We start from the raw sequence: 12313 nt of genomic DNA, 5'->3' as shown, positions 1-12313 counted from the left end.
CTTCCGGGGCCTGGAAGTCTCCCTCAAAAGGAGTGAGCGCTGTCACCTGTTAATAATGATGATGAGGACGGCAGTGATAGCTTACATTTACATTTCTATACCAGTGCTTTTACAGTCAAGAGAGTAGGGCCACTTTCTGAATGGATACTCAACTTTTATCCACCAGCGCCAGACTATAGCTGGCTCTTAATATGTAATTTTTGGATGGATTATATGCTGCCTGTAAGTCTCAGAACAACCCTGCTTGGAACGTGTGATCTCTGTCCCACAAATAAGGAAACAGAGTCTCAGTGAAGGTAAGCAACTCCCCAAGAGACACTCAGTAGGGACCTGGAGGACCTGGGCTTTGAACTTGAGGGTCTCTAAAGCCTGAAACTGCCTCCTTCCTGGTCCTCCAACCACCTCCTTTCTAAGTCTGGGCTCCAAGTTCCCAATCTTGCATGAATGTAAGCATGGTTAAAATATCTCACGTTGACCATTTTTGAACCTAGCTCTGGGGAAGAAGGCTTCCTTGCCTGTCCAGCTTCTAGAGACCACCTGCTCTCCTTGACTCGTGGCCCCTTCCTCCACCTTCAAAGCTATCAATGTAGTGTCTTCAAATCTCTTTCTGACTTCTGGTCTCTGATTCAATGGTTATATCTCCTTCTTTGACTCTGATGCTCCTGCCCCCCTTATAAGGAAGCTGGTGGTTATGTTGAGCCTACTAGATGATCTAGGATAATTTCCCCATCTCAAAACCCTTGACTTGATTATCTGTGAATCCCCTTTTGCTCCTTAAGGTAGCGTATTTAGAAGTTCCGGGGATGAGGATGTGGCCATCTTTGATTGGCCATTACTGGGCCTACCCGATGGCCTTTGCATTGTGGTTTGGTTGACACACTGGCCGGGCCAGAGTACACAATCACATTCCATGTGCACATTCAGCAACCCAGCGACTCGGACATGACTGCCAGAGCCTGCTGATCTCTCCTTCTCAGCATTCATGGGACTTCAAGAGCCCACAGCATTGCCCCTCAAAATGTGGTCCATGGACCAGCAACATCTGCATCACACGGGAGCTTTCAGAAATGTACATCTCAAGCCCTGTTCCAGACCCACCCATTCAGGGTCTCTGCAGGGAGCCCAGGAATCTGGGTGAGCTCAGGTTTGAGAAGCATAGGCCTACGGGGCTCTCCATTCATCTACAGCGAATTGGAGAATGCTGGAACTGACCTGCCTGGGAAGGAGGGGAGGTCTCTGGGCAGAGATCAGGAAGGAAATCAGCACCTCTTCTCAGCAGCCAGTTTTAGCACTGATCCATCTGCAAGGCACTCGGGGGCCCATTGCTTTTCCCCTAAGAAAATCTTCCAGGGCTGGTGAAACCCTTTTAAGTCCACCCGGAGCAGGAACAGAGGAGCTGGGGAAGAGGAGATATATAGGAGCCTTAGGAGATCTGGCGGGTCATAAGCATCTGAATTCAAATGGAGATCTGAATGCAAATTCTGGCTGTTTCTTTTCCTGGGCCACGTGACCCTGGGCAAATCACTCCTCCTGTCTGAAGTTAGGCAGGCAATAGGGTACAGTCAACATCCTCCATTGTTGCGGGGATAAAATGCGACGGTAACGTATAGCATGATATCCTATCCAGGTTGGAAATGCAAGTTTGCTGGCTGAAGCTGGACCGGGGGTTTCTTTTTGGGAACAACTCTGATATAGTGCCAAGAGCACTGACCTTGGAACCCAAAGATCCAGGTTTCTGTCTCTGACCTTGGGCAAGTTGCCAAACTGCTTTGCACCTGTTTCCTTATCTGTACCAGGGAGAGAAGAAGACTTCCTTTCCGGTCTGTTGCCAGGCTGAGATAAACTAATGAATGTAAAAGTGCCTGGCAGAGAGTCATAGCTCAATAAGTGTGTGTGGAATCAGGGGAAACAATTTACTAGGCAAATTAATAGTATACACAGTGGTGTCAGGGGAGATATTTGACATGCTCAGGAGAACAAACTTCCCCAGTATGTTAGCAGCCTCTATTTGTTTTACCAACAAGTCATGTTCCAATTACGTGTGAGTCGTCTCTTTGTTAGCACAGGTCTGAGCTGGATCTCAGTTTGGCAACATTTCCTTAGCCAGGACTACAAGTTACCAATGTCCTTGAAAGAATGAAAATAGTCATTTAGTTCTGCTTATGGCCACGTTAAGACTCGTCACAACTCCTCAGGGGGCCCGGGTAGCTCAGTTGGTTAAGCATCCGACTTTGGCTCAGGTCATGATCTTGTGGTTCGTGGGTTCAAGCCCCGCATCAGGCTCTGTGCTGACAGCTCAGAGCCTGGAGCCTGCTTTGGATTCTGTGTCTCCCTCTCTCTCTGTCTCTCTTCTGCTCTCTCTCTCTCTCAAATGAATAAACAATTAAAAAATTAAAAAAAAAAGACTTGTCACAACTCCTGATGACCCTGTGTGGCTGATGGACTGGGAGGATGCACGTCTGTCCCTGCTCCTGTGCTCTGAGAATCAGTCTTTCCTTCTCGGGGTTGCAGGCCTTAGAACCCAGGATGACCTCCAGGGCCCATACAAATCCGCAGCAAAAGAGACTTCGAACGACGGTTTGAAAGGTTGTGACGGATACCCTCTACAGAAGGGTTGGTTCTTAGCGGCATCTCTGAGTGTTGGCACAGTAGCATCATAGAAAAGTAGTGTTGGCACAGCTTTGGAGCTGGACCGACCTTTGTTCAAATCCACACTCTGCTGCCCTCCAGCAGTGACTCTGTGCCTCCCCAAGCCTCAGTTTTCTCATCTGTAAAATGGGCTCCAGGACACCCATTCGATGCTGGTGAAACTGACAGGAATGTTTACATAACAGGTGCCCAATACAAACCCTGGGCCGTCACATGCCCAGTAGCTCTTTTCAGCCCCCATCACGCTGATGAAGCACATGGTCCTCTGCAGGCCTTCTTACCAGAAAGAGAGAAAATTCATTGTCGTCTTTGTGGCCCACTGCTTGGCACACAGTAGGCACGCAGTGCATGTTGGTTGGTTGAATCTCTGAGCAGCTGATCCAAGCAAATCACTTAGGAGAATCAAAGCGATGGATGTATAACCAAACGGCCTGGTTATTCCTGCGGCCCTTCTCAATTAGACAGGCATCTGACTGATGCGTTCATGACTGGCCACAGTGGCCCCCAAATAGCTACTATCAGAATCAGCCTGACGTTGGTCAATTTGGACATCTCCAGACCTGAGCAGAGTTTACATTTGATTCCCTAAACTAATTTCCCCAAAGTAAGATCACTGGTAGAGTTCTTTTCATGTTCCTTGTATAAATGTCTGTTTAATCACCATCCTGTCTCCAGCACTCCAATAACGTGTACATTTCCCCCTTAATCACTGTTTCAGCTCTGCAAAGAAACGAAATGGTTGGCCGAAAAGCTCGGGCCATCTGCAGTTGTTAAGCCCTATTTTCCCCTGACCGCTCACTTGGATGGAGGACTTCTCGGCTAAATCCCTTTGGTCATTTGGCACGTGCCCTCATTTCACAGAGGAAGATCCTGAGGCCAGAGTCACTGAGGCTGCACTGGTTGGTCTTCTCACTGCACACAACCCCCTCCCCCCCCACCCCAGCCCCCATGCTGCTCCTTCATCGAGCTACACAGCATGCATCTAGCTGCATGCACCTTTGTGGTCATGAGGACTTGGGTTCGAATTCCAGCGCTGTCATCTGCTGGCTCTGTGACTCCAGGCAGACTACAGTCCCCCCCCACCACCACCCCGCCGAGAGCTGCAGTTCCCTATCCATAAAGTGCGAACGATCACACAACCTTTTAGGGTTATCCCGAGAACTGAGATGGCAAGAGGTACGCCCAGCCCGGGCCTGGAGTATCACAGCTGCCCAGCACTACTTGACTTCGTCCTTCACTCAGAACACTCACCGCAAGTAATAATAATGGAAATAGCTCACATTTATTGAGTCCTTTACTTGGTGCCAGAAACTGTTGTAAGCATTTTACATGTATTAGCTCGTTTATTTGTCTTTTCTCCAAAGGCAAAAGTATCTTTCTTGCCTCCCTAAAGCCATCCATCCTCACAACTGCTGTACGGCCTGGCCTAGCACCATTTCAACAGAATTTGCTGATTTTAAACAATATGTTGCTAGAATGATTTCTTGTTTTCTGTCGCTGGCTCAGAGCAGCCAGCCTGCTTGCTGTGACAAAAATGTGATGAAACCAAATGCTGTTTCCTTGGCTTTTAGTACATACGACCAGTCCAAAATCTGGACTCAAGGTTGACCCCAGCACAAGGGGGTGAGCGATGGGGGAAAAGTGCAGGGAGGGGTGGCCCTGATGGAGGTAGGAATGGGGGTGGGGCACAGATGACACAGATAGGGACACTCCATGGTCTAAGAGCCAGTAGCGGAAGGAGTCAGAGATTTGCTGCAAAGTTAAAAAAAACAGTTTGGCCCCCAAACATCACACCATTGCATTATCACAGGGTCCGCTCTACTCCTCAGCACCTCCAGCCCCTCCCTCCAGGTGCCCTGAACCACTCTCAGGATCTAGAAGCCTGTGTTCTATCTTATCTGCACTCTCGTTTGTACATGCTGTCCCCTCTCTCTGAAATCCCCTCCCTCCTTCCTTGTCTGCCTTGGAACTCCTACTGATCCTTCAAGACTCAGCTCAGATATCACTGCCTCCAGGAAGCCATCAGAGAGGTCCCCAGTCTGACCGAGGTACTCCCCTAAGCTCACCTAGCAGCTCCGCGCTCCTTCCCGGTATCTGTCCACACACCTCTTTCCTCAACAAGAATGAATGGAGGACACACTGCGAGCTTTATTTAGTTCTATAGCCCCCAGCAGCTAGTATAGAGCTTGACGTACAGTTGACACTCAACAGACGCTGGGTGATTGAGTGACTGAACCCGGAAATGAGCATATCCCCACTCAGAGAAGCGGTCATGATAAGATATGATAATTACATTAAGAATAATTAATCACTGCTACCCCCAGATACTGTGCCAGTCTCTTTATCCAGATTATACAACAGCTCTCATATACTGAGCACCTGCTGCTATGCAAGAGCCGGCCAGCGTCTGCACACATGTTATCTTCAGCCCAGCAGTGTGGGGCAGGGCTGCCCGAGGCACACAGCTAGAAAGGGGCAGTGCCAGAGGCCCAAGCTAGGTCTGCCCGACACTTCCCCCTGAACCGTGCCTCCTGCCAGAGAGGGTCCACTGCTCTTGGTTCTTCACGCTGCAGACCCTCAACAGCCTCTGTCAGCCCCTGCTCCCAACCCCTCAGTCCCTCTTTGCAGGCACCAGTCCCAGATAGCTCGGCCTCGTGGTGCGGCACCCTGTCCACTCCCTGGGAAGGCTGCTCCCTTCCGCCCCCTCCCCCCCACCCAGGACAACCCAGAAGGGCCAGGGTGTGTTGAGCCCGAGGTCCACAGCTGGTGCCAAGGAAACAAACGGGCATTCGGAAGCGGGAGCTGCTTTGTCTGGCAGCGGAGCGATTAACCCTTGCGCAGCAGCAACAAACAGAGCGGCTGCAAATAAACACATCCCAAATGGGCCTGGAGAATAAAGGCCAACTGACACCTCCCCACCATACGCGTCTCTCCCTTGCCACGTTTATTTCCAGAGGTGATACAAGCTAGATGGAATGAGGCTTTGGGGGCAGCCAGCGTACTCCCCCAAAGGCTTCTCCTGAAGCCCCATTCTCCACCTGTTGCACTGGTCCTCTTAGGGGTTGGGAAGCAGAGGGATCGAGGTGCTCAGCAATGCTGCTCCCCACTCTCTCCCCCTCCAACCCCAAAAGGAATAAATGCCCAGAAACTGCCTGGGCATTTCCTTACGAGAAATGCCTTCCACTGGTGTTCCTGGGAGAAATTAAGCCAAGAGTCTTGGAGCGGGTCATCCAGGACAACAAGGAGTCTTGGGGGGGTACCTGGTGAAGGAATTCATTCCCCAAACCTTTCCTCAACACTTACTATGTGTTGGGCTCTGTGTTGGGTGCTGGAGAGATCAGGGGAGTCAGACATGACTCCTGCCGGGGTCTGGAGGGGGGGAGACAGACACAGACCAGTAGGTAGGTGTGAGGGCTGACACCCAAATGGGGTGGTAAAGGGGCAGAAAAGAGGAAGGTATCAGTTGCTTGGTGATGAGAGGGGCAGAGTGGGGCAGTCAGGACAGGCTCCAAAGTAGGAGAAACCCCCAGGGCTGGATGCTGAAGGATGACTCGTGTCCTGGGGCAGACAAAGCAGTCTGTGTGTGTGTGGTGGTGGGGGGAGGGGAGGGGGGACTTACAGCAGCAGAGAAAGGCAGAGAGGCCCGGGGAGCAGTAATCCAGACATTGGGAAGCCTGTTGGCAGAGTTTAAGTATGTGGTGCCAGAAAGGGTGTGGCAGGAGGTAAGGCAGGACACAGGTGCAGCACCTGAGAACAGTGGATCCACCGAGGGGTTTTAAGGAGTGGGATGATATGCTTTGAGGGGACCTTTAGGAAGACTACTCTGGCTACAGGGCATGGGATGGGTGCGGAGGGGAAGGACCACGGAACCGGAGGCCAACAGACCAGTTAGGAGGCTGATGCCATTTCAAGGCAACATTTTTATGGGGGCCAGCACAATTTTCAGAGCTCTTACCTGTGCATATACATGCATTTACGCATCTGTCTCTCTGTCTGCCTCTCTGTCCATCGATCCATCCATCCATCCCTCTACCCACCCGACCATCCATCCATCCATCTATACACTCACAACAAATATGGTATTTTGGTACCTCCACTAGAGGGAGAAGGAAACTAAAGAACAGAGAGGCAAAGCCACTTGTCTGAAGGCGCACAGTAAGTGGGAGGACTTGAACCTCAGCGCAGTTGTGCTGTATGCTCTCAACCACTGCACTATTGTACCACTCCATCAGAGACGACAAAGGCCCGAGTCAGGGGGCCTATGTAGTTAGAGGAAAATATGCCTGATGGGCCAGCTCTGTATCTGATGCTCCCCCGAAATAGCTTCTGGCTTCCACGGACAGAGGGGTGCAGCCTTTCATGTGAGGTCCTTGGAAAAAAAAGCACGAACTGTTAGGGGACTGGAAAGTCCCCGGGGCAGGGTCATGATAGGAAACCACTAGGGGTCCCTTGAGTGCCCAGGAACACATACTTGGGGAAGGGAGGTATATCCTTTGCTGGGGTGTGTGTGCGCCTGCAAGCTCTTCTGATGAAGGGAGGCAGGGTACCGGCGAGTAGGAGAAGGGTGTACCCCAGTGGGAAGGGGCCTGATCGCTTCAACTCATGGCCGTACCTGCTAGGGAGACTGAGGTCCGGTGGCTTCTGAAGGGGCTGTATGCTTGCCGCAGCAAGCTCCTGTTGCATGGTGGGGTCCCGTAACATGTGGCCAAGGTTATGACCGCCTGCACCACCTGGGGCAGCTCTGCTTTCCACTCTCCCGGCCATGCTCCAAGGCAAGGAGGGATAGGAATTGGTAGGCGTTGGGGAGAGCAAGAGTCCTGCCCAGGGGTCTTCTAATAGAAGAGCGGTCCAGGCTCAGAGAAGAAGGCGACGTGTGGCTTCTGTGTGATGCATCTGATGGCATGCAGAGTTAGACTTTCAACTTGGCTGGCTCTGAGCTTTGGACAGCCTTGAGGAGCCTCATTTTCCTCATCTTTAAAATGGGAATGAAACTCATTGCTAACACAGAGGTTGTGTGAGTGTCAGATGTGAACACTGGCTGTTAGCATGCCATTCTGCCCTCTTTGCACAGCCATCGTCAGAGATGCACGATTCTATTTGGCGGGCCGTGTCGTACAACTTGAAGCGGGAAACAGGGGTTGCTGATAACCGAATGCAACGTTGAACTTCAATCTAACTTTAGGGGCTGCTAGTTTGTGGTCAGCCAAACAATAAACAAGGCATCGCTACTCTCTTTCCTTTGTCTCTGTAGAACTCAGAATTGTGTTTGAAGTCTGAAAGGAGTCGCTTAGCAGCACACGTTAACAGCATTTCCTGCTTGCTGAAGCAGGGGAGCCACTAGGTAGGGATTCTTCAAAGGCATGCTGGAAAGCCCAGAAAATAAGGGATGTTTTGGAAGTGGAAGAATCAGGGATGCCCCACATAAACCAAAACAAGGAGGATAACATTGGAGCCAGGGTCACCATCCTAGACAGAGACTTGCCCAATTAGCCAATCAGAGGCCTGGCCTGCCTGGCATCCGGGCCAACACCTGTTGGAGCAGCCGCATCTCTTTACCATCACAGGAAAAGCTTTGTCAGACACAAGACTGTCAGGGGTGAGGCAAAGGGGCTGGTTAAATCATCATCAGAGCATCGCAAATAAACACACAGCCAACCTTCCCTGCACTAGTGGAAAAACCCAAACCCACCTAAGGGGCATTTACACACGAATGACTGGACAGGCTTGTCCCACGCTGGGGCTTGGCACAAGAACTCCTCCACGGCAGACCGTGCGAGGCAGATACCTTCTGTCTGACAGCTGCATTATCCAGACCCACAGCGTGGGGGAACCAGCACAGCAAATGGTTTACAAACCAGGAGCACAGCTTCTCCTGGCCCCTGCTGTTGGAATCAATATCTCTCTACTAGGCTGCTCTCCCCACTGCAGGGGCGTGGCTCCTCTAGACCAGGGCCCACACTCAACTCATGGGGTCAAGGGCCCCGCTCATGCCCACCATGGCTCAAATCCCCTGGGTGCTTGAGACAGAGCTTTGAAAAAGTAGCAGAAGGGGCTGCCGACTCCTCCACCTCACTGGCTACAGCTTTGGCGTTGGTTAACATCCTGGGCGTTTCCTCCAAAGTTCCCCCTCCTCCCCTCCAGACTCCAAGTGCTTTGCAACTCAGGCATAAGCTGCTTAGAGCAGTGCAGTTCTGCTGATGGCTCATTTTTAAAGAGCTTCCTGATGGTTTCCCCAAAGACAAGCCCACAAGTAAGACGTGCTTCTCTCTCTTCCCATCCCTTCACCGCGGACACAGGGCAGCTGCCTGCAGTCCTGTGGACCTGGGGGTGACGTCCGGGACAAAGAGGGCTAGCACTCACAGAGGGACCAGAAAGAGCAGAGTTGAGGGTTTGGGGGCTAACACAGGAAGGAGAGAGGCCGGGACAGGCGAGCGAGGCCACCCCTCCTACAGTGGTGTCCAACTTCCCTCAACCTGGAGGTCACGGCTCAGGGGACCTAAGAGCGGGTTCCGCCTGGGCGTCCTGGAATGATGTCATGGCCAGCGGCCTGGTGTCCTGCCCGGGGCGGGTGGGGGGGGGGCGGCGGGGAGGGCCTACTGACTCTGGAGCGTGGGGGAGCAGGGGGAAGCGGGTGCGCGCGGAGGGCAACTCACAGAGGAGAAGTTGTGCGGCCCGCAGAGCTCGCCCCGGTACTTGCAGGAGAGCAGCATGTCCTCGAGCTGGTGGCCCAGGCGGTCCATGAAGGCGGCGCTGATGCCCTCGAAGTGGCGCGGCGGCAGGAAGAGGCGGAAGTCAGCCAGCTTGCGGAACCACTGGCGGCGCGGCTCATCGCCCCGCAGCAGCTCGCTGACCAGCGGGCGTGCGGTGCGGTTGGGCAGCAGCAGCCCGAGCCAGTGGCCGGCGTAGTAGAGGTCCCCCTTGGAGAGGCGCGGGAAGCGCAGGGGGTTGTTGTTGCACACGGTGACGGCGGGGAAGGGCAGCTGGCGGCTCCACTCGCGGTGCACCCGCGTGTGCGACGGGAAGCTGAGCCAGTAGAGCAGGCGGTTCGAGGACCAGGACAGCAGCAAGCCGAGGGACGTGCAGAAGGCCAGCACCCACAGCGCCCGCCGCTGGAAGGAGCCCCCCGCCGCCGTGCGCCCGGCGCACATGTGCCGCAGCCCGTGCAGTTTAGCGCGGCTCAGCGACGGCCGCCCCCTGCGGGCGACCCCCGGCCCCTGCAGCGCCCGCTCGCGTTCGCCGCCCCTGTCGCCCCCGGGCTGCCCGGCCGCCGCCACCGCCGCCGGCGCCGGCTCCTCGCGGGCCATGCGGAAGCGTCCCGGGCCGGTGAGCGCGGCCGCGGGCAGCCGGGCTCCGCCGCTCCGGCTCATTCATTCAGCCCGCGGCTGGCGGCAGCGGCGGCGGCCCCGGCCGGGAGGAGCCGCCATGGGAGTCCGCAGCAGCAGTGGAAGCAGCAGCAGCAGCCGCCGCGCGCAGCCCGCGCCAGGGAAGCGTGCGCCCGAAAGGAGCTCCGGTGGCGCGGCATGCCCGCCCGGCGCCGCCGCCGCCGCCTCCGCGGGCGCCCGCCCGGGACTGAGCGCTGCCTCGGCCCGCCGCCCCTGGCTCTGGCCTCTCCCGAGCGCCGCGCGGGCTCTCCGGGCCCCTAGTCTTCCTGGAGAGTGCCTGGCCCGGCCGCTACCTCTGGAGGGGCCCCACCGGGCGCCGCCTCTCCGGTGCCCGGGCGCTGCGCCCGCCTCCCCTCGTCCTGGACCTCGGGGGACCCTGCGCCGAGTCCCCCCTGCTCCGCCTAACCCCAGCTTTTACGCTGGTCCGGGGAGAGCAGCCACTCGGCCACCATGCCTGATTTGGGCATCCCCAAGGGCCCCGCCAGCCCAGCCGGTAGCCCAGCGGTGCTGGGACCCGGGAGAGAAGGCTCCGGGGAACGAGCGCCCCCAGAGGCGCACCGCGGCTCGGGCGCGGCGGGTGGGGTGGGTGTGTACCGGGGCGAGGGGTCGCCCGGCCCGCTGCTGCGCTCTCTCCCTTCGCGGCGAGACCCGCTCGCGGCTCCTCGGGCTGCGCTCGGCCGAGACCCTCGAAGGCTCCCCTTAAGTCCCGCGCTGGAGCCCTGCGTGAGACGCGCCCGCTCTCGCCCGGGGACCGGTGCTTCTCCGGGAGTCCTGCGGGAGGCTGCTCGCTGCTGGGCCCCTTCCGGGCTGCTGGCCAGAAGAAAGTGTCGCTTCTCCCCTCGACTCTCCGGGGTGCCTCGAGTCTCCAGAAAAGCCCGGCCTCGCTGTCCCCTGCCTGTTCTTCTCCCTGCCCCGGCGGCGCCAGGAGCTGGGGACTGCGGAGCCCCGGCTGCACCTCTCGGCGGGGTGACCCGGACTCGCTGTTCGGCGCGTCCTTCTCTCGAGACTCCGAGCCCGCGGCGGCGGCGGCGGCGCTGGCGGCGCCGGCTGCGTTCCTCTCCCGGTTGCCCGGGCCCTCCTCCGGGCCCCGGGCGAACTTGGGCAGCGGCCGCCCGACGCTGGCGCGGCTCGGCTTCGAGCACCTGCTCCTCGGCTCGCTGGCCCCACGGCTCCGGGCGGGCGGGGCGGCGGCGGCGAGCGCTGTGCGCTCCTGGAGACGCGGTGCTGACGCGCCCGGCTCCTCCTCGCTGCATTTTAATTCCTGGCCACTGTGGCCGCTGCACACCGAGCGGGAAGCCTCTTGCTGGAGCTGGCCCGGTGGTGGTGGGGTGCACTGCACAGATGTGCCGGGTGTGCGGGCTCGTGGGAGAGGTGTGGGGCAGAGCCGTTGTGTTTATGCGGGGCCGTGTGTGAGAGCACTTCGGAGCGGGAGACGGGCCGTACGGAGTGAGCCGCTGTGTAGTGTGGGCCTGTGCGCAAGTACACAGTGTGTGTGGCGAGGGGAGTCCTGCGCCCAGTACGGGGAGTGTGAACGGGTATTTCTGCCCATCTCCTGCATGTGAGCTCGTTTGCAGCCGATGAACTGTGGTTATCTGAGTGTCTAGGACAGCGTGTCTGTGACGGTGTGTGTGTGTGTGTGTGTGTGTGTGTGTGTGTGTGTGTGTGTGTCCGGGCGCTTAGTGGGTGGTGGGTATGAATGGGTGTGTTGATGGGTGTGCGGATGCATAGCAAGGTTTCTGGGTGTGCTGTGTGCGGTGCCGTGCTGTGTGTTGAGGTGTGGAAGTGGTGACTGGGCCTCTGGCAAGATGGGCTCTGCCTCTCACGAGCTTCCCAGGGGTGCTCCCCCCCCCCCCCCACCACTGGGCTGGGAGCCCTCAGCCAGCACAGCTCTCCCAGGAGGGCAGGAGGGAGGAGTGTCACTTCCCAGGACAGGAGGCTCCATCTCTGCCATTCTCACACCTGGGATCCTGCAGCCAGTTGGCTGACGTCGCCCTTCCCTCCTGGGAAGGCTCAGGGCTTCCACCAACCCCTGGGAACCTTTGGACGTTTTTATTTAGCCTTGAAGCATACAGTGCAGTTGTAACTTCACTTCACAGGTGAGACTGGCAGGCCAAGGACTTGGCCAAGGTAATACAGCCTGCAAGTGGTGGGTTGGGATTCTGCACCCAGGTCCCCAAAGCCCTAGCTGTTTGTACTGCACCCCACGGCCTTACGGTTTGCACTCTCTGGGCCAGGTGCCTTGAGCGCAGGGCTGGAATCCTGCTTCTGCAACTACCTGGCAA

The 12313-nt window shown here is 56.5% G+C and overlaps 1 protein-coding gene across 1 annotated transcript in view; it reads right to left on the bottom strand.

Annotated features, from left to right (window-relative positions):
- Window positions 1-10017, bottom strand: part of LOC109251923 (acid-sensing ion channel 2) — a 268037-nt gene extending 258020 nt beyond the window's left edge. The window contains exon 1 of the mRNA XM_019423920.2: window positions 9303-10017. Coding sequence (XP_019279465.1) covers window positions 9303-10016 — 714 coding nt within the window. The 5' untranslated portion in view covers window position 10017. The remainder of the gene's footprint in view (window positions 1-9302) is intronic.
- Window positions 10018-12313: the final 2296 nt, after the last annotated feature.

The sequence above is a fragment of the Panthera pardus genome, unplaced genomic scaffold, assembly GCF_024362965.1.
Source record: "Panthera pardus isolate Hobbes unplaced genomic scaffold, ASM2436296v1 HiC_scaffold_3, whole genome shotgun sequence".
NCBI classification, from domain to species: Eukaryota; Metazoa; Chordata; class Mammalia; order Carnivora; family Felidae; genus Panthera; species Panthera pardus.
Note: the sequence above shows the minus strand (reverse complement) of the source record. Positions and strands in the feature narration are given on the sequence as shown.